The sequence below is a fragment of the Emydura macquarii genome, unplaced genomic scaffold, assembly GCF_026122565.2.
Source record: "Emydura macquarii macquarii isolate MOO-44397 ecotype Brisbane River unplaced genomic scaffold, CSIRO-AGI_Emac_v2 contig_1041, whole genome shotgun sequence".
NCBI classification, from domain to species: Eukaryota; Metazoa; Chordata; order Testudines; family Chelidae; genus Emydura; species Emydura macquarii.
Genome location: NW_027131178.1, coordinates 1,088,963 through 1,115,571, shown reverse-complemented (window position 1 = coordinate 1,115,571; position 26,609 = coordinate 1,088,963). Strand labels below are relative to the sequence as shown.

Below are 26,609 nucleotides of genomic sequence, written 5' to 3'. Positions count from 1 at the left end.
CTCCCACATAGTTCACAAGCAGGGTTAGAACCTTTACCTCACAGCAGCGCCACGTGAGCCAGCGGAGTCACTGATAGCAGTGGTAGATTGTCATCCTGTCTGAGGGCCAGCCGCTAGGGGGAGATGAGGCACACGTTTTCCCAATGGCTTTCATGGTTATGTGCTGACAGTAGAGGAATATTGAGACTCAGGAATCTTAGGTTCTGTTCCAAGTTCTCAGGGGAGTGTGCGCTCACGGTTAACAGACCTTTCTACTTGTGGCCCCGCCCCAAACCCGACCCCTTCTGCCCAGGGCTCCTCCAGCCCCTCCTCACCCCCATCAGCTCTTCATCCCAGTCCCCCAACTTTGGTGCCACAATCCAGTTTCTCTCCTTCCTCCCTGTGGCTCCTCATGCAACTTCCAGCCCTGGTCTCCACCCATGGCTCCTCATCCCAGTACCACCCCTGCCCCTGGTTCCACATCCCACTCCTCTTTGCCCTGGTTTCTCATTCCAGCCCCTCCAGCTCCTCATCCTCCCCCAACCCTCCTACCCTTTGCCCCAGTCTCCTCCCTCATCATCCCCAAGGCCGGGATTCTCACCCCTCTGCATTTGGCTCAGGCTGCTTTCTGACTCCTCTGTACTGCCTGGGTGCCAGCAGTGGGAGTCTTGAGCGTGCTCGAGAGAGACAGTAACTCTAGTCCCAGTTCTGGTCCATGTCACAACCCCCCATGCGCCCTGGCTTCCTTGCCAGCATTTTCAGCAGAAAAGACAAAGACAAAGTGGCCACCAAGCCTGAACTATTGCCTCCTCCCCACTAAAGCTGGTCTTCACAGATCAGGGTCACAGTGGTGGTGGTTGAGTAGAGGATGCATGTACTGCTTCGGCTCAGACTGCGCTAAGTCTATGGATATGTAGAAGACTTTGGACTCCAGCACTGTCCTTTTAGTGCCTTTCATCAAAATGAATATATGGAGAGAAAAGGTAGTTAAAAAATATTTAGGGCTAGATTGTGGATTGAAGCCACTGCATGTGGTCAGTGGGACTCTGCTTCCCCAGCAGGGGTTCCCAGAAATAGTGTACCTTACTCCAGGAGCTGCTGCCACGCCCTTGGAAAGGTGGGATGTGCCTTCCCCACACGCTGCCTCAACTATGCTGCCCAGTGAAGTCTGCAGAAAGAACATGGCCCTACCTTCGTTCCTCCCAGCCCCTTTTAGGAGGTTAGGATCAGTGATGGAATTAGCCTGAGTGCTCCTTGCTTCAGGGGAGTGAAAGATCTAGCTACTGCATCCCACAAAGATCAGAAAGGGATATTAGAGCAGTGAACTGGGATCCAGCATAATTCCTTCCCGACTGGGACACAATCCAAGTAATATTAAGCAAGGTAAGAGTAGATCAGACTGTGATGCTTTCTTGAGGTGTCCAGAATGATGTTAGCTTTTTTTGCAACAGTATTACATTGTTGACACATGTTTAATTTGTGATCCACTATAACCCCCAGATCTTTTTCTGTTGTACTCCTTCCTAGGCATTCATTTCCCATTATCTATTTGTGTAATTGATGATTCCTTCCCATCTGTCCTTACCAAATTTCATCCTATTTCTTTCAGACCATTTCTCCAGTTTGTCAAGATCATTTTGAATTCTAATCCTGTCCTCCAAAGCACTTGCAACCCCTCCCAGCTTGATATCTTCCACAAACTTTATAAGTATACTCTCTATGCCATTAATCAGATCATTTTTGAAGATATTGTGTAGAATCTGACCCACGACAGATCGCTGCAGGACTCCACTCGATATGCCCTTCCAGCTTGACTGTGAACTGTTGATAACTACTCTCTGAGTATGGTTTTCCAACCTGTTGTTCACCCACCTCTGAATAGGTTCATTTAGGCAATATTTTCCTGGTTTGCTTATCAGAAGGTCATGTGAGACAGTATCTTACTATATCTTGTCTATGGTTTCTTCCCTATTCACAAAGCTTGTTACCCTGTCAAAGAAGGATATGAGGTTGGTTTAATGTGATTTGTTCTTGACAAATCCATGTTGACTGTTCCTTATCACCTTGTTATCTTCTAGCTGCTTACAAATTGATTGTTTGATTATTTGCTCCATTATCTTTCCAGGGACCGAAGTTAAGCTGATTGGTCTATAATTCCCTAGGTTGTCCTTATTCCCCTTTATACAGATAGCTGCTATGGTTGCCCTTTTCCTGTCCTCTAGGATCTCTCCTGTTCTCTATGAATTCACTAAGGGTATGTCTACACAGCAAAGAAAAACCCACCAGCTGACTTGGGCTCGTGGGGCTCGAGCTGCGGGGCTGTTTCATTGCTGTGTAGACGTCTAGACTCGGGTTGGAGCCTGAGCTCTGGGACCCTCCTACCTCGCAGGGTCAGGTGTGTTGTGGGGAGTGTGTGTGTGCCAGCCGCAGGTGTCTAGTTGCCGTGTAGACATACCCTAAGACAGGGCTTGACAAATTTGCTTTGGAGCTAGGAGCCAGCCCAAAAATTAAGGAGCCAGACAACGTGGGCCTAGCGGTGGGGCGCCTGGCTGGAGCACGGCAACCGCTCTCCCCTCCCGGCCCTTCCACTTCCTCCCGCCCCTCTCCCACAACGTGGGCCCAGCAGCGGGCTGCCCTGTCTGGAGCGTGGCAGCCGCTGTGCTCCCCCCTCCCTGCCCTGCCACATGGATGTAGTGACACCCTGGCCGGAGTGTGGTGGCCGCTCCCCCCTGGAGAAATACTAGGCACCAGAATTAAATTTCTAGGTGCCATGGCAACCTGGCGCCCGGGGTTTGTCGAGCCCTGCCCTAAGATAATCACCAATGACTCAGAGATCTCTTTGGTCAGTTCCTTAAATTTCTGGGATGTATTATGTTAGGCCCTGATGACTTGCTAACATCTATGTTGTCCAAATAATTCTTAACTTGTTTTTTTTTTCTATTTTAGCCTCAGATCCTCCCCCATTTCCACCGATGTTAACTGTGTTCATCGTCCGAGCATTGCTAACCTTTCTGGTGAAAAATGAAACAAACAAGGCATTTAACAGCTCGGCCCTTGTGCATTTTTCTGTTATTGTCTTTCACTCTGCATTTAGTAATGGGCCTGCCCTGTTTATTGGTCTTACTCTTGTTTCTAGTGTATTTGTAAAATGTTTTCTTGTTACCCGGGCCGGCCTTAGGAGTGGGTGGACTGGGCCACTGCCCAGGGCACCGTGCTCAGCAGAGCGCCGTGCTGGTACCTCTCACCTGACCTGCCGATAGCCAGCGGGGCTTAGAGGCAGCCAGGCAGGCGCGGAAGCATCTGGAGAGAACAGACTCTGGAGATGGATTGAGCTGCGGGGTGGGAGGGGTGTGTGTGTGTGGGAGGGGGCAGCTGGACTGGTCAGGTAACTCCTCCAAAGCAGGGTGCTTTTCCTCCCCTGCTCCACTACAGCTCCTGCCCCCAACCCCACTCCCATCTATGGAGCCACCCCAGCTAAGCTGCTTGGGACATGGAGTCCGGCTCCTGTCTGCTGTGCAGAGTGGGGGTGGGGGCGCTGATGTTCCCCTTCCCCCACCTGTGTACCCTTTCTCTGCTTAGCTGGGGTAGGGGTCCGGGGAGTGGATGCTGCGGGCAGGTGCTGCTATTCAGTTTCCTGAATGCTCGGCTTAAAGAGACAGCAAGCTCACACACTCAGGCACACATGCACTCCTCACAACACACACGAGCCCCACGGTGCATACATACTCTCTTTCACACACACGCTCCCACAACACACACACTACCTCTCGCATACACTCATCCCAACACGCACTCTCTCACTCCCCCAACACTCACACACGTAGTCTCTCTCTCACTCCCCCAACACACACACATTCTCACTCACACAGTCCCCCCAACACACTCTCTTTCTCTCTCTCTCACACACACACACACACATTATTATTGTTGTTGTTTGCTGTCAAAATGCAAAAGGCTCGTATATTCTCTGTAATTTTATTCTTTCAAAGTTCGTTAAAGGTTACAGTACTGTTATTTTAGTTTTTTGGCTGGTCCATGCATTTCATAATTTTATTTCTCTCTCATGCTTAAATTTAATTCTTTGAGTAGTGAGATTTAAAATCCCTAACCTGTCCTGACTGGAATAATTATCATTATTACTTTTATTACCAAATTTGTCATTCATTATTTAAAGTGGTACCATCAAATAATAATATCCTTCTAGAATGTAAATTAACTTTTACTCACCTTAGCAATACCAGTTTTTTAAAAAAATAGCTAAACACATATCTTTAGCCACTGTGCTGATGAAGATTGCTTATTTTGAAATGGTATTTTTGTTTATATCTGTAAAATAACTTAAAATTCATATGAATATAAATGCAGTTCCAAGTCTGACACTAATACTATTGATGGAATCAAATGTTAGTGAGTCACATGCATGATTATGATCAGTAAACATAAATGCCAAAATAATTAGAAAAATAAATTCCCATTCTTACTAAAAATGAAAAAAATACCTTAAGTGTGTATGTTAAAATTAAGTAAAATGTTTTTAGTGGAGTGAAAAATAATTGATTAAAATAAAGATAGATAATAGTGGTAACACAGATTGTGTCTGTTGGAGAAAGTAAGCAGATTTTAAGCAGATTTTATTTAGTTTTATTTCTCTCTCCTAAAGACAGTGGGGAAACTTGTGTTTCTGATATCTGTGTTAAAGTTCCAAAACTGATAACTCATGGCTTGGGATTGGGAATATCTTGCTGTATTATCTCCTGATTGTTCTAAATTTACATATAAACTTAAAATATGTCTTGAATTGGTGTTTGTATATATTTTTTCTTTCTTTAGATAGGAATTAGATACAGTGCTCCTGTCAGCTCATTTCTAAACTATTATCTGCAAAAAAAATCTAGTTTTCAGGTTAAAGTTGCACCCCCCATCAAAATCTGAAATGGCGCCCCTGGTGAGCCACGAATGGCTAGAGGGCTGCAGGATGGCCATAGGCTCCGACACGGTGCAGCCACAGCAGTAGTGCAGAAGTCAGAGTGGCAATACACCAGATATACCATGCCACTCTGATTTCCGCACTGCTGCTGGTGGTGGCGTTGCCCTCAGAGCTGGGCACCCGGCCAACACCTTACTGCATTTCCTATCTTTCTATGCATGGGATAGTTTGATCTTGTGCCCTTAATAATGTCTCTCTAACACATTGCCAACGCTTCTGAAGTCTTTTTTCCCCCTACACTTGCTTCCCAGGGAATTTTACCTACCAGTGCTCTGAGTTTGCTAAGTCTGCCTTCTTGAAGTCCATTGTCTTTATTCTGCTGTTTTCCCTCCCACCATTCCTAGATTCATTCCAGTGATTCAGGAGTTTCAAGGGTTTGTTGCCTATTACCAATCTCCTGAGGCACCCTCAAACTGAGCCTTATTTGAAGCTATCCTCTGTTTAATATCTACTGTACATAGTAAACTTATCTAAAAAGCCCTCGTTACTCAGGAGTGTCATACCATGCCCGGCAGCTATGGAAAGGCACCGATCACACTCCTGGGTGACACCTGTGAATTACAAGAGTCAGGTGATGAGAATTAAAGGCTTACCCCTGCTGCAACTGCTGCTGAGACAGCAGCTGCTAAGGCAATAGCTCTCCAAGAGCCAGCTGATTCCAGTTCAGCTGCTAGGCTGAGGGTGGGAAGGGGAAAGAAAGTGATAGAAGGGAATAAGAGAGATGGAGCAGAAGGGGTAGCAGCAGAGCAAGCGGAGGAGGAGACAGGAAGGGGGAGGAATGGAGGGGATGGGAAGGAGCAAGGAGCGGGAGGGTCAATTCCATCTCACACATAACACCAATCAGAGCTGTATGGGAAAAACTGGGATTATAACTCCAGTGTGGGGATATGGTAAATCAAGCTCCAGTCTGATGGTTTATGACACCAATACAGATCCCCAAACAGGTGGCGGGAGGAAACAGGGGAGTCTATTACTAACTCTCATGTTACAGTGTACGGGCCTGATCCTGAGAAACAAGAAGCCCTCTCAGCTCCCATGTGCTCATCTAAGAGTTATGAATGCCCTCTGGCGCTCAGGGATTAAGCCCTAGGTGATTAAAACCACATGTCACTTCTCTAATATATTTGAAAAGATGGTCTCCTGCCCTGTATCTTGGCATTATCACCTATTTTACATACGCCGCATACAGGCCAGGTTTCCCCCTGAGCAATCAGTGGGAGCTGTGGTTGGTATATCGGAAATGAAGGGAGTGTCTGTGTTGATTTGCATCACACCCTGTACAAGGACTCCCATGTGCTGCAGTGCCCACGTGCATACAGCCGAGCCGAGTGGGGGCACCATGACAGCTCTGAGGGGCTGATTTCCCCCCTCAATTTACATTGGTTCAAAATGGGAGCAACCCCATTCACTTTCATGGAGTTCGACTAGTCAAATCGGTGTGAGCGAGAGAAGAATCAGGCCCCAAATATCGTAACTCCCCACTGCAGTTTGTTTTGATCGTTTGCTTAATGTGCCATTCATTTCTTTTTCCCCCATGTGCCTTGTTGTTTGTAGAAAGCTGGCGAGTGAGGGGTTAAATGTTTTTGGGTGTTGGGCACTTGGGTTCCTTTTCTGTATACCCTAGTTTGGCTGCAGGACTTCACGCCCGCAGGCCACAGTCACATTATCAGCTGGAAATTGGATAAGGACAGCACAATGACAAATCCAGGTTGCTTGCAATAAGGTGCTAATCCCTTTGCTTTAATATCGGAGCAGCGTGTAATGATGTTTGGACATCACTCCAGTTTACTGACGACCCCACTGGGGCCTGCAATAGAACCTTACAACTGTCTAACAAGACATCAGGTGACTGCCGTCGTCAAAGCAACGGCCGGTGCAATCTAATCTTTCCTCCATCCCTTCCAGCTCCCAATAAGGCCCAGGTTATAGAAGTGGCCCATCAATGCTTGGTAACTCGAATCAATTAGCGTTAATTCGCACAATGCTATGATGTATTGTGATCACTTTCATTTCGGAGAAGGGGGAAGAAATTGCTATAATTCACCTAAAATGAGGTTGTCTGTGGTGTTGAGGTATTAATTGGGTGTCCATATTAAATGGAAAAGGAGCACAGTAGTGAAGGAAAAGTGGATGAGTGACTCTCTTGGCTGCTATTGACCTATCAGAAGAAGACAGTGCCCTTTTCCTTTGCTTTTATCTATTACAGTTTTCCCTATTGCGTGTCAAGTTGATGTATTATAAAAAATTAATTTGGTGACCTTTCACCCCCCTAGCAGATTAAACAATTTCACTGGGATGGCATCATTAACAGGGCCTTGCATTTAATGATGATTTCTCTAAAAGGCCACGGAGATTCGATTTTAAGCTAACAGATTTATTGCACTATTATAACATATCGTAAAAAACGGTACCACCTACGGTCTGGTTTTAGGGTAGAAACTGTTTAAGGGTTTATGTGGAGCTTAAAGTGGTATTACCTTGGGATATGCTACAGCAGCAAGGCTCTGACCTTCAGCACGATACTGTTTACATTCAATAAAAGATGTTCCTCCAACAGTAAACTTAAGGCATGTGCCAGGGAAGAAGCTCGGGATAGTTACTAGCCACTAGCAGGTGGCATGAGGAGTACAGGTACTTCTGCTGGTTCCCACCGAATAATGGATGTGACCAATGAGCGATCGGGATGTTTGTTACTGGTACGCTAAGCTCCCCGCCCTGCAGTTCGGATGCATTCAGATCGCATCTGCTCGTTAGGGAGCATGCCACTGAATGACAAAGAGCGCCTGTTTAAAAAGAAGCAGCGCTTTTTTTTGCTACAGAACACATGGAGCTGGAAAGCTGCAGGCTCCAATTTAATAATGAGGCACTCCGCTGAGTTCTGCTGCATTGCTGCTGCCTACAGCTGGGGCCTGGGGGTGATCAACTGGTAACGTTTGGACATGAGGGGAAAGCTGGCCTGGTGGGTAAGACCCTGGCCTGGGATACAGGCGATCTGGGTTCAACCACTGGCTCTGAAACAGGCTTCTTATGTGACCTTGCTGTAGCTGAAAAACTGCAGTAATAATACTTCCCGTGTCTATTTAGATCATAGGCTTGGATTGTTTCTGACAATGTGTATGTACAGCACCTAGCACAATAGGGCACTGATGTTGGTTGGGATCTTGAGGTGCTATTTTTAATTTAATGTATTAATAAGTTTCCTGAAAAATCTGGGGACCACAAGTCAATGCATGTTCTTGAATCTCTCTCCCTTACCCAATCCTTTCTAACACACCGGATTCCTCCAAAATGCTCAGCTTTTAACAGAGAAGGGTTCCTTTGCTTTCGAAGAGGGGAAACTCAAAACAATTAGTCATTGGAGTTGCCTCTTCTAGTCCAGTTCGGAAAGGATAACTGAGTCACTTGCTTATTATCCCAATTCATATTGTCAGCCTGCCCCTCCTCTTTGCTCCCCTGAACTATTAGATCTTCTCTTGTTAGCTCCCTGCCATCACAGACTCTAACCTCCAGGGCATAAGACACATGGCTTCTTTCAAGGCTCCCTGTCAGCATGTGCTCTCTGCAGAATGGAAGTATGGATTTAGGGACCCAAGTTTGAAAAGTCTGGCCTTAGTGACTTACCTTAAGTCAAAGAGGGGAGGCAAATCAGGATGCCTAGCTCCCAGGGTCATGTTCAGAGCAGTACACCACACCTCAGTCAACTGCCCAGCCTTTATAAAGGGGCATTGTCAATGTTATTTTTTGAGATCTCTTTGGACGTGGCTCTGTTGCCAACAAAATAAAAGGAACATAAAGCTGAAGCCTGCTTCCAAGCTGAATTTCTTTCTCCAGCTTTGTGCTGTGTGTGTAGTTCCAGGACGGTTGTTTTTTCATAGTCTTAATGGGCTGTATCCCATACGCTAGGGAAGGGTCCTACCCTGCTCCCATAATACTCCACGAGCCCATGTGCCCCCTATCCAGTCATTGTTGGCGAATGATATGAGCCATATTACGTGACTCTGAATCAGGGGTAATCAGCAGTCTGTATGTCTCTGCCTGTTGTCATCATGCATGGTCATGCAGGTCTATTGGTCTATGGTCATGCAGGTCTATGGGTCTGAACCTTTCCCCCCTTGAAGTCAATTGTAAACTCATTGACTTCAGTAGTGCAGGATCAGTGCCTAAAAGAATATCTTAATTTCCTTTCAGTACAGCCCAGGTTCTCCTTTTACCTTCTCAGTTCCTATGACGCATCCTGATTCCCTCCTAGGTGCCCAGCTTATTCCCATTTCCTTCTGTAACCCTTCTGCCAGACCGCGTCAGCAGCAGCAAGGGCCGGGTTCTATATCTAAGGGTCCCTCTCAATGATACAACACCAAACTGGCTCGAGCCCCCACCCAGTCACCTGGGAAATTACACACTATTCCCTAGGCGCCCCCAAAGGGCAATACTTCCCCTCTCACAAGCACAGAGTCTGAGTGTAGAAAGAAACCTTTTAATAGCAAAAGAGGTAACACAGCACTGGTAACATTTCATTACCCCAGTAGTTAACACAAAAGTGGTTTGTAGCCCAAAACCAGCCCTGCTAACCATTTCCCATTATGCTCAGCACCTAGCTAAGTTATGCTAAATACTTAATTGTACTCATGCAGATACAAAGCCCATGCAAATAAAGTGCCCTCCTTTCAGCTGCTGAGCAGGGAGAGTGTCACTGAGACACTCAGACCTGGCTTACACTTCTGCCACACTTAACTTCCCTCCTCCTGCATAAGAGACATCTGCTGTCCCACAGACATCAGTGTGTTCTGTGTTGCGACTCCCTATGGAGTAATATTCAGAGCGTGGCATGGGATTCCCATCTGGACAGGACTTCCTGGACAGTGTCATCTTGCCCATGTCCCCCATGGAGAAGATCTTCAGGAGACGGACAGGCTGACCTGCTCTCCTGTTGATCCTTGTCAGCAGGGAATGCCAAGCCAGCTCACTTCCCTACCCAGCACTGGAGTGCAGGGGAATGATAGGACACTTGCTCTTCCCTCAGCACTGAGCAGAATGGGAGAGGCAGCTTTGCCCACTCCGCTACTAGGAGCTTTGTGTGGATCAGCAGGCTGGTCTTTTCTCCCGTGAAGAAGGGATGCAGAGGAACGGCTGGCAAGTCTATTTGCCTTCTGGCACAGATCAAGAGCGGAGCAGCAGGCTATTCTCCTCCCGTTCTAGATGCTGATGTTCCCTCGCAGGAATGTATATTAATTGTACCACATACTCAGGGCCCCAGCACAGCAAGAATAAGGGTTGAGCACATGGCCACATAAATGTCACATTCTCTACTGTGTTTTGGGGGTCCTAATCACCCACCCATAATTTTTTAAAACAGTTATGGGTGATCTTTCCCTAATAATAAATCTACAGAAGGAAAGTTACTCCCCTATGTTTTGGGATGCTGGTCCTTTAAACTAGAAAAGCTTTGTCATTAATTGTCCTGACTCCTCAACCAGTGTCTTGTCCCCAAGAGACCACCCTGCCTCTCACCCGTCTCTAAAAATCACTGGTATTATAGTAGTGTCTAGATATTCCAGATGAGATTGGGACCCCATTGTGCTAGGTGCTGTATATGCACATAGTTAGGGTCAGTTCCTGCAACAGAGCTCCCAAGAAAAATTGATAAAGGGTTGGAAGGAAATGGAGGCACAGTGGATGATTGCTCCAGGTCATACAGCAGGTCAATGTCAAGAATAGCACCCAGATCTCCGAGGCCCAATTCATTAGACTAGCACTTGCCACTGCTCCTGAAAACACTTTGTGGCTTTTGCACAGTCTTTGCTTTAAGCAGCAGTGCATTTTGCCCAGGCGAGCTCTGCTTTGTAATGCAAAGAAACAGTCTGAAGAAATTGAGTTAAACCAAAGCGAATTGGTCCTCAATAAATCTTTTGTTTGTAACCACCTTTAAGCAAACACTAGAGAGCTGAATGAATAGCTTTCCTACTTTCACTGCAAGACAATATCAATCCCCCAGTCGCCTCACTTCACTGCAATGGTGGATTAGAGGTATATATGTATATAAAAGAAGGAGATGCTAAATGACATGAAGCATTGAGAAGGAAATGAAATGATATGGGCTCAAAATAAAGTATCGTTTCTTTATTCAAATGCAAAAGCCTTCTCTCGGGATGTTTGAATTTAAATTTCGCTCTTGGAATACCAATGGCTTTTTAACGGGGCGTCTGCATATCTCTGTGCATGAACATACCTGATACCAAGTGATAGAAGTACAAAATCACTAGAGAAAGGAATGTGCAGTGTAGTTGTATCCGTGTTGGACCCAGGACATTAGAGACACAGGGTGTATGAGAAGAACAATGTCTAAGCTAGAAAGCTTGTCTCTTTCACCAGCAAAAGATGGTGCAATAAAAGATATTACCTCACCTACCCTGTCTCTGGATAAAAAAATGCAATACAGATCTGCAGCCTGAAACATAGCCCTGTGCTGGAGAAAGTGAGCGTTTTTAGAAAATCTCAGGGATATACAGTGGAATGTATCCTGCTGGTCAGGATAATTTTTTAGATTCCATGTGTCTGAATGTGCAGGAAGGATGATCTTGTGGTTAAGGCGGTGGACTGGGAGATAATAATATCTTGGGCTTTTCATCCTTAGATCTCAACGCACTTTACAAAGGAGATCAGTATCATTAGCCCGATTTTAGTGGTAGGGAAAGGAGAGGCACAGAGATGTGAAGTGACTTGCCCATAGTCCCTCAGCAGGTCAGTGTCAGAACAGGGAAGAGAATCCAGGGCACCTAAATTACAGTTGAGTGCCTTATGAGTTTGATTCCTAGCTCTGCTGCACACTTTCGATGTGAATCTGGGACAAATCACCTAATCTTTGTGTGCTTCCGTTTGTGTGCCCCATTTGTAAACTAAGGATAATAAATTGGGATTCCTTTGTTTACAGTTTAATCTCTTTGGGATAGGGACAGTTTCTTACTATGAGTATGTGCAGTACCCTGCACAATGAGGTTCTGATCTCACCTGGAATCTCAAAATGCTACTGTAATATTAAAGAAACTTATTAGGAACGTGATACAGTGTCTTATTAAATCTCACTAGCAATGTTACTTCAAATTTGTATGAAACACTGAGCATTCCACCTGAACTGAAAACAGCGTGAAGTTCTGTGAATGGAGAGCAATGTCTAGTTAGAAGGGGCATCTAAGGAATTGCCTCAGGGATCGGCATAATGATATGGTGATTTTTTTCCCCCACATTGCTTTGCATGAGGAAGAAATGGAAGCAGCCTAACTCCTGGAGGTTGTCTGTATGTGAGGCCCTATAACATCTCTGTCCAGGTGCAGCCCTCAGATGGAGAAATGGAGAAAGAGCTTCCTGTGCAGCCACAAATTATTTTTCTGGATAAGCAGGTAGTGATTTACCTCCTTACAGGGGTCTAGTTCTATTAATACTGTGCAGTATTGTCAACCCCGGATATTCAAAACTCATCCGATTGGTTTAGAAATACATGAGTTATTTAAAAAAATAAAATAAATGTGGGGCTCTTTTTCTTTGGGATATACTCAGGTGGTGTTTTCAAGCTTTTCTTCCCAACCATGAAGACTAAAAACTTACTAAGGAAGGAAGGCAGGAAGGAAGCTAAGGTTCTCATGCAATCTTTTGATCCCTGAAACTGGGAGTTAAAGAAAAACATGAAATATTGTGGGCCTCATAATAAAATCATTAGAGTTGGCAACACTGTGCAAGTTTGCTGGAATCCCCCTATCTCCCTGTTTTCCCTTTGCTACTTTGCAGTTAGGTTCTACCCTCAGTCAGTCCCCTTTTCCCCATGACTTGGGAAAATCATTGCCAAAAACCTATATAGATCTGAGTATGAACTTTGCAGCTCAGGGGTCTCAGTGGTAGTCCTGAACTGTGATACCACATCCAACCAGTTTTGGGGGAAGTTTGTGTCTGGATCCAGGGCTGGACTCTGTGATTTCCAGTATTGCCATCCCCTGGCATTTAAAAAGCATGAATTGGTCCCCCTAAATCACGAGATTGGATTTAAATTGTGAAATTTTAAAAAATAATTGTAGAGTCCTTTTTATTTGTTGTGTGGTGTCATGGTCTTTAGGGTTCACATTTTCAAGCTTTTCCCTGTATTGAGAGGAGCTAAAAATGAGGTTTTTGGTTTTATTTTAATTAAAGTCAAAATCCTCTTCTACTCACATGAATTTAGGAACTGAGGCTTTAAGGAAAGCACCAAAAAATGCAAGATTCAGGGCAGGTCATGCTGCCACTTAAGTCGATCTGAGACCCTGTCTACACTTACTTGCGAGATTCGGCGGCAGTCGACTGGAGTTACGCAAGCTATGCAAAAAACTTGCGTTATTCCCGTTGACTTCTCTGCTTCCCTTCAGTGCGCCATCTTCACTGCACTGCGCCACTGGGAACCGCGTTCCTGTTGATGCAGCGCTATGCTACTTGTGGAGGTGGTCTTAATATGTCGATTTCTGGATTGACTGAGCAGGTCTTCACTGACTGCTCAGTCGATCCAGAGAAATTGATCTGACGGCGGCGACTTTGTCGCCTTCAGTGTAGCCACAGCCTAACTTATGTCGCTCAAGGGTGTGAAAGAGACACCACCATGAGTGACACACATTACAGTGACCGGTGCTATATCAGCGGGAGACCATTTCCCATTGACATAGCTTCCGTCTCTCATGGAAGTGGAGTAATTATACCGATGGGAGAGCACTCTCCCGTCAGCACATAGCATCTTTACCAGATGCGCTACAACAGTGCAGTTGCATTGGTGTAGCTGCACCAGTGTAGTGCTTCTAGTGTAGACATAACGATAAAACGGTAAGAGTTGGCACCCCTAAAGACACAATACTTTGTATGATGCAATTTCTAACACATAGTATGTAAATACATGCTATTCCTACTCCTAGGGATTAATAGATGAAAGTTGCCTTAAGGAAATAGAAGGATTCCCCTTTCCCTGGAAAAAAAAAACCAAACAAACCTTTTATTCTCTTCTTTTCTTCTTCCCAGGGGCGGAGAGTTGAGACATTAGGGCTGCCCTCAGAGCCATGGATCATGACAGCCAGTCTCAAGGGCTCTTCGGAGGCTGTGTTGAAAGGTTTGGATTTGTTTCTTATAGAAGGTTTGGACAAGATGAAAGCATCCACTAGAGGCAATGGCTGTAATTTTAGTTGTTCTCTTCAAGACAGATTTAGTTTGAAGGCTCATCATTGGGCTAAAAATAGAAGTCTGGGTTGGAAGAAATGTGATGGGCTGCTCACATAAGTGTTAGGAGAAGAGAGGCTTCAGAATGTGTTTCCATGCCCTGTCTACTTAAAGAGACACTATCCAGTAGAGAAGACCTGAAATGTAGGTTCTGGTGGTGGGGGGGAAGATGGGATGGAGAATTATAAATCCAAATAGGCCAGTGCTAGGCTGTTGTTAGTTGGCATGGTCTATTACAGTCAATGGAGATACATCAGTTTTATACCAGCAGAGTATTTGGCCTAATATGAATATAAATATCTACCTGTTTTTGGTTTTGTTGTTTTTAATGTTGTATATTCCAATGAGAAAATGTTTCAGTGGGAGATTTAAACATTCCCCTTCTGGCCCTGATTTAGCAAAATTCTTAAGCACATATTCAACTTTAAGTGCGTATTCCCATTGAGGTTATTGGGACTCACATGCTTACACGTAGGTCCCTGCTTAAGTACAGTGCGAACTGGAAACACAGACATCACAGTGGGGCTCATGAGACCATGGAAGAGAAGAGATGCTGTTTCTAAACACAGCATAAGATGGTTTCACGGCCTTAACTGTGCAAGGTTCAACATAGAGCTGGGCAAACGATGGATTTTTTTGTTCGATGACTGTTCTGAAAATTTGGGGGGGAAAATCATTTCTGGTCGAGCTGAAAATGAAATTTCATGAAAAATTTCAGCAAATGGAAGAGTAAAAAAAAAAGTCTGGTCAAAATGAAACGTTTTGTTTCAAGGTTTCTGATACATTTTGATTTTTTCTGTTCAGCTTGACTGAAATTGCATTTTCCAGCTCAAGTTCAAAAAGAAAACAAGCAACATCCCTGGTGAAAAGTCAGGGTGTTCCTATCACGTGCAGATGTTGGGTTCACAGTCAGGCCTGATGTGCCTTAACTTCGACTTGCCACAACCATTTCCAAGGAAGTGCAGTTTCTATGATGTAGTTCAACCTCAGGTTATTGGCTAGATGCAACTATTACTTGGTGAAATTCTGTGGCTTGTGCTATGTACCATATGATAATAGATTATCACAATGATCCATTTGGGCCTTAATAATCTATGACTCTATTAATTTCTTGGCCTATCTACTGAGATTGTCAAAAGCCTGGCCATGTCCTCAGCTTGGCTTAGCTCCATGGAAATCAAAGGAGTTATAGCAGGTCACAACAGCTGAGAATCTGATCCACTGTGTCAGTTATGGAGTTGGGTTTGTCAGGTGGACGCTTGTCCAATAGTGATTGAATTGAGACCATGCAGCTCATTTCACACAGTGCACAGAACTGCCTGGTGCTGACAAGTTTCAGTCACTACCAATCTAGGCTGGATCGAAGCCAGCCTAGAAGTGAAATTTTCAGATCCCCTATATCACACTACTCTGTTTCACATCACTTTTGAATAAGCTTTATTCAATTCTGCTGTTGTGAGTTTGGAAAGAACAAGTTTTTTTCTCCGCATTTTGCAACCCAAAATTAAATAAATCATGAAGGGGGAAAGAAGAAGAAAGGAAAAAAAAAACAAATGGAAGTAAAAGACTCAAATAAAGAATAGTCACCGAAGAGAAATGCACTTTACATTCTTTAAAAGATACATGCATCAAATTAATAGTCAATAAACTCCAGCAAAGAATGAACTATGCTGTACAGATGTTCTGCATGTAATAGTTTGCTGCAGTTTTTCCTTTGACAAACATCCTTATTGCACTCGTCTTTTGAAGCATATGAAAGCAGCATTTAATCGAAATGGATCCATCTAGCGCATTGAGCCTGCTTCATCTGACAGCAGCCAAACTGCCTCATGGAAAGTAGTTTAGCTCCAAATTAGCTTGCTTCTGTGTTAAATACCAGCTTGCCTGAGAGATCTTTGTGAAAACTCCCATATATATCTATAATATTCTGAGATTTGAAACATATGTGCCCGAAAGCTGAGATAGTCTCTGTTGAGAAGTACAGTACAATATTCTAGGTTTCATCATAGACTCAGAATGGCAATTCTAAAATATTTGAATGCAACTGAAAATATCCTCTATAAAACTGGTGTTATAGTGAGCTAAATGGTAGAGTCAAAAACACCGTGGGTAGTCAAGGCAAATACTGTGGTCATGAGGGCCATATAAGCACCTAGATAAATAAAAGAGCCAGAACTGAAACTGGCAAAGAGGGAAATCTACACTACTATGCTAAGGTCCAGACTCTTATTGAAATCAATGGGACTATTCACCAATGAAGTTACTAATTATTAGTATTTCTATTATCTTCTTCGGCTAATCCTCAATACGAGGATGATGTCTGCACAAAGATTCCTTGGTGGATTTTTAGGTGGCTAAAGAGCCCAATTTGTGCCCTCCAGATTTGTGGTCTGCATGAACTTTCTTGTTCTTGAAGATGACTCCAAGCGATGTTTGTAAAGATCTGGTAATTTTATTACTCTGGGAATGGATTCAAGGTAGACAAACAAGGCACCTTCCCCTGCTATGTTGTGTTGTATTATGGTTATAAAAAGTCATCACAACTATAGTGCATCTATTTCGTAAAGAAAGCATTTATGGCATGTAGGCTTTCACCAAATAATGGAGTGTTTGTCTGTGATCTCTGGTTTGGGTCCAGCATCCTAAGGAAGTTCTGATTTCTAAGCAATACAGTAGACCCTTGCTATAATGTCCTTTGCACTAGAGAACCTGGGGCTATAGCGAATGTGGTCCCTGGAGCCACCTCCAGCCCTGCCCTCTGTGGTGAGGAGCTGCCAGCTGGTGGGGGAAGAGAGTTCATCTGGCCGTGGGGCTGGAGAAGCTGTCCCTCCTTCCTCTCTTTCGCTATAATGAATCCCTGGCTATACCGAACGAATGCCTTGGATCCCCAGGAGTTCGTTATAGCATAGTATACTGTATTTAGAAAGTTTGTCAAGCTTTGAGAACTTTGCCACTTTCATTCCAGGAGCCTGGGTGAAGCCCACGGCTTGGCCAGCTTTCCACAAAGCCCAAGTCTTGGCTGGTGCTCAAAGACTCAGAAAATAAAATGGAGCTAGCATTTTTCAGTATCAAGGATATCTTTTAAATGACCCCGCTGAGATAAAAATCATAGTGAATGCAAATTTGGATGTAAAACCTTACTGGGTCAGAATGGACATATTGCGCAGGTGTAAATGACAACACATGGTGCAAGGCCTCAGGAAAATCAGGGCCTCAGGTTTAATCTTAAATCATTTCACAGAGATTCTGTCTTACAGGTTTCTAGCTGAGAGAGATCCACTTGTCTGTTTGGTTACAGGACAACCACCCCATTAAAACTTCATGGCCTGAACCATTCCAAAGCTTCTGAAAAGAAGGCAGCTTTGGAATAATCAAAAGCCACTTCCATCTGATGGCTGTTCGATGGCTTGTGTGAGAGGTGCTCCATTCCATGCTACCATAGTTATGCACAATTAGTATTCTGGCTAAAATGTACTGGCGAAAAGCGAAGGAATGTTTCGCACCCTTGGTGGTTGTAGCTGTCTGGCTGTTAATGAACTAGCTTCCGCTGTTGTTTTTCGCATGTCAGAAATCCTCACCTTAACTCAAAGTTGTTGACCACTCAGGAGAGGACTCACGTACCCAACAGGTAGGGCAAAACACACCTGCTGAGCGTCCCTATGTGTCAGCTGAGAGGCTGGAGCAGAAAAGGGGTTAAAATAATAAACTGTTACTGCTTCTTTGAGGCTGTCTTTTTGGCTTGGATGACAATCAATATCCCACTAAAAATCCCCTGAGCTCCGGTGCCCATGGCATCATTCTTCTCAGGTTCAGATATGTTTACACTAGTGATGGATCAAACCAAATCATTGCATACAAGCAGCAGCCACTGCTGAGAAAAATGAGGTTCTGGATCTGTCTAAGGTCTAGTTATTTGACCCCCCCTTACCATAGTACCTCGCTATCTTTATTGGATTTATTCTTATAACATTCTTACAAGGTAGGCCAAGGCTGTTACCTTCTATTTACAGATGGGGAACTGAGGCACAGAGAGGCTAAGTGATTTTTCCCTGGTCACACCGGAAGTCGGTAATAAAGCAGGACACTGAACTCATGTTTCCCTGGCCCCAGCTGAACACCTTAATCAATGGACCATACTTTCTGTCTCCCTGAAATGGAGCCTCATAGGCAGGCCCTTTCTCTATAATCCTGGATCTGATATGCCCTGAACTCTGGGGCAACTTGGATCTGGTTCTGAATTTTACAGCTTGGGCCTATTACTCTTGTCAGAAAACATGGTGCCATACTCTCAGCTAGCGTATGTTGGGGTAGCACTGTTAAAGATACAGAAGCTGTGCTGATTTGCAAAAGCTGAAGATCTGGCCTCTAGAGTTTTCTTTTGGAGGCCAAGGAGCTTGCTTTTGGTGATGTTCAGTGCAGAAAGTCGTTAACTGCAGTGTCCTTGTGTATTGCTGTGCAGGGCACACCAGAGTAGAGGTTCGAGATGGACGGGCCAGCTTTACGAACCTGGCAATCTCCAGTTCAGGCTCAAACTGGTACCTCATTTTCACTGTTATTTCACCACCAGGTAAGGTCCATTGTGTATCTCCTCATTGTTCTTGCTTTACCTTAGTCATGGAAAAGTCATTAAAAGCATACCGGAGGCAACCCAGGAAGGAACAGAGATCTAGATGTATATGTGTATCGCAAAGTAGTGGTTTCACCTCCCAGTGTACCGGAACAGCAGTCAGGGAGAGAGACGGGCAGTCCAAGGTCTGATTCACACCTAGGCCCTACAAGGCCCCACAATACAGAGTCATGTGATTACATCAGAATCTGAGCCTTCATTTTTTTTTAAAAAGTAAGTCTTTTGACCTGATGGTTGTGAAGAAAAGCTTGGAAACACGATGTGAGTGAAATCAACGCAGTGTTGTCTGTCTGAGGTTGCAGAGAGCCTGAAACAAGAGCTCTGAACTGCCCCGTGCCTCTCAGTGCAGCGTTAACTCCAAGACCCACTCTTCTGTGAGGGGTGAAGAGGTTGCCAGCACCATCTAGCAAAGGACTCTGTGTGTGGCAGGAAGAGGAGAGTGCCGATGGCGGAGTCTGCCCACTGAAGTACTTGCACCCTGGTTGCTCCTGATGGAAGAGTAGCTATTGTGAGGGGCTGGGACCACAGTGTAGAAGCAGAGCCATAGGGGTGTCATGTGGTGGTGTGGCTAGGATGTTGGATTGCCTTAATCCAGCTCTGTGGCTGTCTGGAATATTTCACTGAAATGTTAAGAAATCACAAAGTAGAGTCTAATCATATCAGGTGTGTAATTGCCCCTGCTTTACAGAGACTAAACTGTGGTGCATAAAATACTCACCGGTGTCCCCTTAAACTGTGAGCATTTGTGCTCTTTTAGGGGGCTCGATCCTGCAGGTTCCTGACAGCCCTCAGCCCCCACTGCTTGCACTCCCAATGGCATCAGGAGGAATTTAGCTCACAGCAGGCTCTGGCCTGTAAACTGGAAGTCTGATATTTTGCAAAAGCACTGCAAAAGCTACTGCAGTGGGGTTAGAAGATCATCTTCCCATTGAATGAAGATCAGACCTAGATCCCTTTGGTTACATGTTTAGCTAATAACGACTATGCTGAGAGATCTTTTCAGACAGCAGCATAAAAAGTTATTTCATCTGTGCATTATCTTTGAACAACTTTAAACCAGAATAGGATACATTTTTAACACGCATCATAACAAAACACACTCTGAGTAACATAGATAATTCTACGTTTTCAATCTCCTTCAGCATTCTCAAGTGGGAACTGCATTGGACAATGTACAGCATGCTAGATGTTTGTAGAAGATGTGTTTTTGGCATCTAAGATAAACAAAGATAAAAAGGAAATTTCACAGGCACTTGGGGTCAGACTCCATCATTAGTTTTGCGTGTGCAGCCTACCATAATTATTCATACCCTTCTGACCTCCCCATTGGATTCCTACATGGGGCTACCCTTGAAAACCATTCAGAAGATGCAGCTGGTGCTGAATGTGGAGGAACTGAATAGTGGCATTGGTTGGAGAGAGCAGATGATTTCCAGTTGTGGACCTACACTGCAATCAGAGGTGTGATTGCAGCACGGTCTGGCATGCCTGCGCTAGCCTTAATCTAGCTAGCATGGCTAAAGTAGCAGTGAAGGTGTAGCAGCAGGGCATCAGTGCAATGCAAGTATATCCCCAGCATGCTTCAACATCCCGTGCTGAGCATCGTCACTGCTGTTTTTAGCCATGCTAGATAGATAAAAACAAGTGTGAGTATGCCAGCCACTGCATTGGCACATCTCTGATTGCAGAGCAGACATATCCAGTGTTGCATAGGCTTGCTGTTTGCTTCTGGGTATCATTCCCTGTATTGTTATGGATCTATATGGGCTTGATCCAACTCCCTTTTAAGTAAATGAGAATCTTACTATTGACTTCAATAGGAGTTGGAGCCAGCCCTGAAATTCTGGTTTCATCTGAGTTCTAGCTGTCTGAGGGTCTGTCTACACTGGACTTGGGCTCATGGGGCTCGGGCTATGGGGCTGTTTAATTGCAGTGTTGACATTAGCTCTGGGACCCTCCCACCTCACAGGGTCCTAGAACCGGGGCTGAACATCTACATCTCAATTAAACAGTCCCTTAGCCTGAGCCCCCAAGCACAAGTTAGCTGGCATGAGCCAGCTGCAGGTTTTTAATGGTAGTGTAGACGTACCCTGAGAGACCTCGATCCATTCTTACTAAAAGTCTCCGTGTTCACATGTCTGCAGGCCACTTGTTCACTGTTGCAATTTGCTTACCACATTGTTCCAATGGAGCCCAAGTTTGTTTAAAGGGACCAAGCCAACATGAAATCTAGTCAAGTTCAAATAAAAGTACTTTCAGGTCCCACACCTGCCTTCAAGTCCCCACTTGCCAATGTTTGTGTTTTGTGTTTAATAAATCAGCAAGTAAACCTCCTAAACATTTTTTTTTAAATACAACTTAAACAAGTACATTAAATAAATCTCCATTAAAATCAATAGGGTTGTGGATTTGGGACTTATGGCAGAACTAGGTAGTAACAAGGGTGTGTTAGCCCAGGTGATCTGGCTAAATTTCAGTCAGAAGATTGCATTCTACCCACCCAGTTTTGCCTGTGGAGTTTCAACTGGCTAAGGTGGCCTTCATATTCTGGTTCATCTTCTTGTGCAGAATTATTGTACATTCCAAAGGATGCTGCATTCCACCCCAGAGGTGGCTGCATTTCAGTGGTGCTGAAGTGGTTCCTAATCAGCTTATAGAATGCTGTGGTATTTGTGGATAAAGGGTGTTCTATACATTGTGTTCAATACGTGACAGTTAATATTGGCACTACTAATAGTAATGGCACTACTAATAGTCATACTCCTTATTTACAATGTTTTAATCAATACTGTGGAGAAGATTAACATACTTTAGTCCCAGTCCCACAGAGCATGTGCTCAGCTTTAAGAACATGAGTAGTTCCATTGAAGACATTCTCAAAGTGCCTTGCTGGATCCTGGCTTTAAGTCTGATATGAGGGAACAATAATGGGCATTCGGAGAGCTGAGCTGGGCTAGAGCTCATGTCTAAAATTTAGCAGCTCTGTCAGTTCAAGAAGGGTTTGATTATGTCTTCTGTTTGAGCCTGACCCAGAGTCTGTGGAAGTCAATGGAAAGACTCCCATTAACTTCAGCGGGCTGTGATTTAGGCCCTTTTATGAATGCGTTTTCAGACATCAGCTCCTGTGTTAGTGGCCATAGCCAGGTGTTCTGCCTGTGAAATACGTGTCCGGAATTTTGTAATAATCGCTGACATATTTTCCTCTCACAGGTGCCGACTTTACTATCAAGTCCCAGCCATTCACTATCTTCCCTGTCCCCCTGGGAGAAAAATCCAGCACTGTTCTTGCTGCTGTGTTGGGCTCAGTGGCTTCTGTGCTAGTTTTGGGTCTTCTTGTATTCTGCTGGTCCAAGAAAAGCATACAGAACAGTAAGTGGGGATCTCCCAGAGACCTCTCCATCTGAAGAATTTCTCCCATTTCACTGGTATCTAAAGAGAGACCATTAAAGAACTCTGTAACAATGGTACGGCAGGCTGGACTGGTATTGTTGACATCATTCATATCTCTTGTACACATTGGGCCTGGATCAGTGGAACTCAGCTGACTCTAGCTGAGATCATGGTCTCATTGTGCTAGGCACTGTACATACACATAATAAGACAGCTAGTCCTTGCCCCAAAGAGTAGACAATCACAGACAAAGGAAATGTTGTTATCCCCGCTCTCCAGATGGAGAGCTGAGGCAGAGAGAGATTAATAGCCAGGTTTTCAACAGTGCCAAAATTGTCAACATGATTTTCAGTGGGAACTGCTGAGCACTTTGGCGAACTTTATGTCCAAAAGGTCACCAAGGAAGCATAACCAGGAATTAAACACAGGTCTCCTGAATCTTAGTCCAATGTCTTACTCACAAGGCATCCAGGAAGAGATCTCCACAGCTTAATTGCATGTTGCAAGTTTCTTTTTATCCATTTATCCAAACTGTCAATTTTAAAAATCAGATCAGGCCACATTCTCTTCTCCTTTGTACTGGTTGTAGTAAAAAGTGAGTGCCTCAGACATGAGGCCTAGTATAAAAGGCTGGGTATGAGGCCTAAGGCCTGAGCTAAAGTAGTAGTTGGGCCCTGCTGTTATAAAGTAAAGTTAGCAGAAGTCAGGCTCTGAGCCTGCTTGTAAGCTCACAGAAACTGGCAAACAGACACATTCCTAAGAACTAGGTGCAGAACTCATGCAAGCACATTCCAGAAAGGTGGTACCAAAACATTCCAATCCAAAAATGGTGCAAGCACACTCCCCAAAATAATAAAAACACCTTAACCCCTCTTTTAAATAAGGTCAGGGTGACAGTATAATAAATAAAAATGTTTTAGTCAAACCATCAGGTACAAGGTAAAGGATGGTATCCCACCACATCAAAGGGTGGTATCTCACCACGTCAGAGGGGCACTATGTAACTTGGTTGTATCAATATATAAAAAAGCATCTCAAAGGGAGTGTCTTTGTCCAGCCGAGTGGGGAATGAAAAAGTCCCACCATTCACTAAGCCATGTCCATTGTCATGGGAATACATGTCCAAGTGTAACTGGGGAGCTAGCACCATACTTCACTGGCAATAAACCTGGCCTGATGCCTTCACTACTAAACAAAGTCTCCAGATTTATTGGGCAGTTCAGCTGGAGTCTGCTGTACTGGCTACCTGACCAGAGCCAGTGCACTACCCAAAAAGAACACACACATGCAGCCAGCACCTGACTACACTGGTGCAATGACACTGAAGTCAGTGGGAGCTCAGCACCTTTGAAATTCAGGCCATTAAATTTAAATTGAATGTCTAAATCAGGACTTAGGAACCTATTTTTAGGCTCCTATTTTTTTAAAAAATCCTGGCCACTGTATTTTCCTGTACTTCGAATGGGAGATAATAAGACAACTCATTGTGGTGTGGCAAATATAAAATCCCAGGTTATAACGTAAGGGTGCTTGCTACCTTGAGGCCCTAAAACAGGCCTAACTAGCTGCAGGAAGATTGCCCCAGAGCAGAAATTTCCTCAGGGGGCATAGAGTTGCCAGTGTAAGAGGAGAAAAGAGAATGCCAGGACTTTTTGGCATGCCAGGAATCCCCAGTTGCCATCATAGTCAGGTGGCATAATTTAGAGTAGCCTTCAAAGTGTGCTGACTTATGCTGGGGAACCACTTCAGTGCACAAACAGCTCATGAATGGGGAAGCACAAAAATGGCTTAAAGCCTCACTCCTGAACTGCACTCTGCAGTCCCAGATTCTTGGTTGTGATGAGCCTGAGTTTCTAATGATGCCCACTGTATACTTTGGAGATCCAAAGGCAGAGTTTTGCAGAAATGAAGAAATGTGATCCCTAGAGGTAAAATACAATGAAGTGTAATCATAGAATAAGCTTCCCCCTTTTGGGCAGAGAGAACGCACACGAGATTAGATGCCAATTCACCAGCAATAGATTGTTTCTTAAAGTAATATCTGGCTCTGAGCCCTGGATGGACTCAGAATGATATAACTGTTTATTTCAATACAGAAACAAATATTGAACAGACTAATGAACCACAAGCAAAGAGCAATGTTAAATCCTCCCAGATCCTGTCACAACAGCTTTCTGCTCACGTCGATCTGCACCGTGCCCGGGAAGAGAACAAAAGAGACGTTGCTGGGATGGAAGGAGGTGAGCCTGCAGAATGAGAATAATTCAGATTTCTAAAGTACCTTTCTTCCAAAAGAGTCTTCATGCACCTTACAAACTATGAGCTTGTGTAGACTGAAGTTTTATAATGTTGCCAATTGAGGATCTGGCGTAGATAGATAGATGAATCACTCTCACCATTACTAGAGATGATTACTACAAATGAATTCTCTCTATGAACTGAAAATTTACGGGAGAATAAATGTGTGGTTCAATTTTTAAGTATCTATAGAATTTATGAGTGAAATTCTGACCCCATTCAAGTCAATGTCAGTTTTACCACTGATTTCAATGAACCCATACAAGATTTTTTTTGGTTTAAATTCTCTAGACTCTCAGTTTCCTAGTGTCTCCTCCAAAATCGATGAGAAAACATTGCTTAAATATGGTTATTGTCAGGAAAAAGGGCAATATGAAAATAGCTCATTTACTCAGCCAGTCTATGGTGTGTATTTTCAGATCATATTTGTTTGTTATTGGCAAAACTGGCAGTAACATCTGGGTAATGGAATCAGCGAATATTAGCAACAGGTAGATAGTCCCAATTGGCACCATGTGCCAGAAAGTCAGTTGCAAGGGGTCACTTTGAAGTGAGGCTATAGGCAAAATGGTATCTGTAAAACTGACATTTGGGGAGGGTTCCATCTATTTAGGTACTCAGATGACCCCCATCCCCTTTGTACGTTTATTCCCTCTCAAACAACCCAGATAAAATGTGCTCCAGTCAAAAATAAGCCAACCTGAAAAATGTCACCCTGGGTCTGAATATGGTTATTATTGATTCTCTCTTTAGCACCATCAATGTGCTCAGCACTGTACAAGTTATAAACATTGTGGCAGTTCCTGCCCCAAAGAGATTCTATTCCTAACACCCTTTAAGGGGTGGTGCTTAGACCACACCCCTCTCCTCAGCATTCTCTATTGGTTAATTTAGATGGCTCCTCACTCAGCATGCTGGCTTGTGAATCCCATTCTTAGATGCCTATCTCTCCCTGTGAATTGCAGAGGGAGCCTGGCCACCTAACCCAGGGGTCTGAATTCCACTAGGTAGCAAGGTGCTTAAAAGTTAGGTACTGCAGTGCTGAGTGTTTCAGTGCCTAATTCCCTTCTGTGAATCTAGCCCTTAGGCTCCTAAATCTCCTTAAAAATCAATGGGACTTAGACTCCTAAGTGTCTTCAGGTACATCTACACTTCCAGCTGGAAGTATAAATTCCCTGCTCGAGGATACGTAACTGCACTAGCTCTGATCAAGCCAGGGTGCTAAAAATAGCAGTGTAACTGCAGCCGTTCAAGCAGTGAGAGGGTCTAGTCATGCAAGGACGTGCCTAGCATCTCGATGGGGAAGTATTCAGGGTGACTAACCCATCCTGGGTGCTCAAGCCACTAAATCTACACTCTGTTTTTAGCACATTAGTTTGATCAGAGCTAGCGTGGTATGTGTCCTTGTGCTGGAAATTACATCCCCAGTTGAAGTGTACACATGTGCTAAATTGCTTTTGAATATGAGATGTAGACTTCTAAGTCACTCAGGTGCTTTTAATAATTTTACCAATAGCTGTATGTTTGAGATTACCTTGACTGATGCTACTGCTGACTGGCTATGAATTGCACACACTGCTAGTTTATGGGTTCAGGATAAGAGCAGGGCAAAAACACAATTTTTAAAAACCCTAAGCCTTTTATTTTGACATTTTTAAAACGTTTTGATTTTTTTGTTGTTTTTTTTGTGACTTTTCAAAATTCCGGTGAACTGAAATATCAGCTATTTGCCCCGCCAAGGTGAGGCTATTGAGTCTTAGACCCTGTCTACACTTACCTCCGAGATTTGGCGGCAGTCGACGGGAGCTATGCAAAAAACTTGTGTAACTCCCGTCGACTTCTCTGTCCCTCTTCAGTGCGCCGTCTTCACTGCACTGCGCCGACGGGAACCGTGTTCCCGTTGACGCAGCGCTACACCACTGGTGAAGGTGGTCTTACTACGTTGATTTCTGGATCGACTGAGCGGGTCTTCACAGACCGCTCAGTCGATTCAGAGAAATCAATCTGACAGTGGCGACTTTGCTGCCATCAGTGTAGCCGTAGCCTTATAGATGCTACTGCAAATTAAGTGATTAACAATAATAGGACTTATGCATAGCTAGTATACAC

General features: G+C 44.3%; 1 protein-coding gene and 1 long non-coding RNA gene across 8 annotated transcripts in view; one reads left to right on the top strand and one right to left on the bottom strand.

The window, feature by feature from the left end:
• Positions 1-26,609, top strand: part of PKHD1 (PKHD1 ciliary IPT domain containing fibrocystin/polyductin) — a 366,705-nt gene that overhangs the window by 322,598 nt on the left and 17,498 nt on the right. For 6 of the 7 annotated variants that reach the window (XM_067544968.1, XM_067544965.1, XM_067544964.1 and 3 more), the window contains 5 exons: positions 12,225-12,360; positions 13,991-14,078; positions 18,645-18,752; positions 22,023-22,181; positions 24,299-24,442. In XM_067544968.1, coding sequence (XP_067401069.1) covers positions 12,225-12,360; positions 13,991-14,078; positions 18,645-18,752; positions 22,023-22,181; positions 24,299-24,442 — 635 coding nt within the window. Of the gene's footprint in view, positions 1-2,925; positions 3,287-12,224; positions 12,361-13,990; positions 14,079-18,644; positions 18,753-22,022; positions 22,182-24,298; positions 24,443-26,609 lie in introns of those variants that run through there. The other variant, XM_067544969.1, reaches the window with a different exon arrangement.
• The window catches only part of LOC137150910 (uncharacterized), a 32,427-nt gene continuing 30,109 nt past the window's right edge, over positions 24,292-26,609 (bottom strand). Inside the window, exon 3 of the long non-coding RNA XR_010919114.1 lies at positions 24,292-24,448. This is a non-coding gene — a long non-coding RNA (uncharacterized lncRNA). The remainder of the gene's footprint in view (positions 24,449-26,609) is intronic.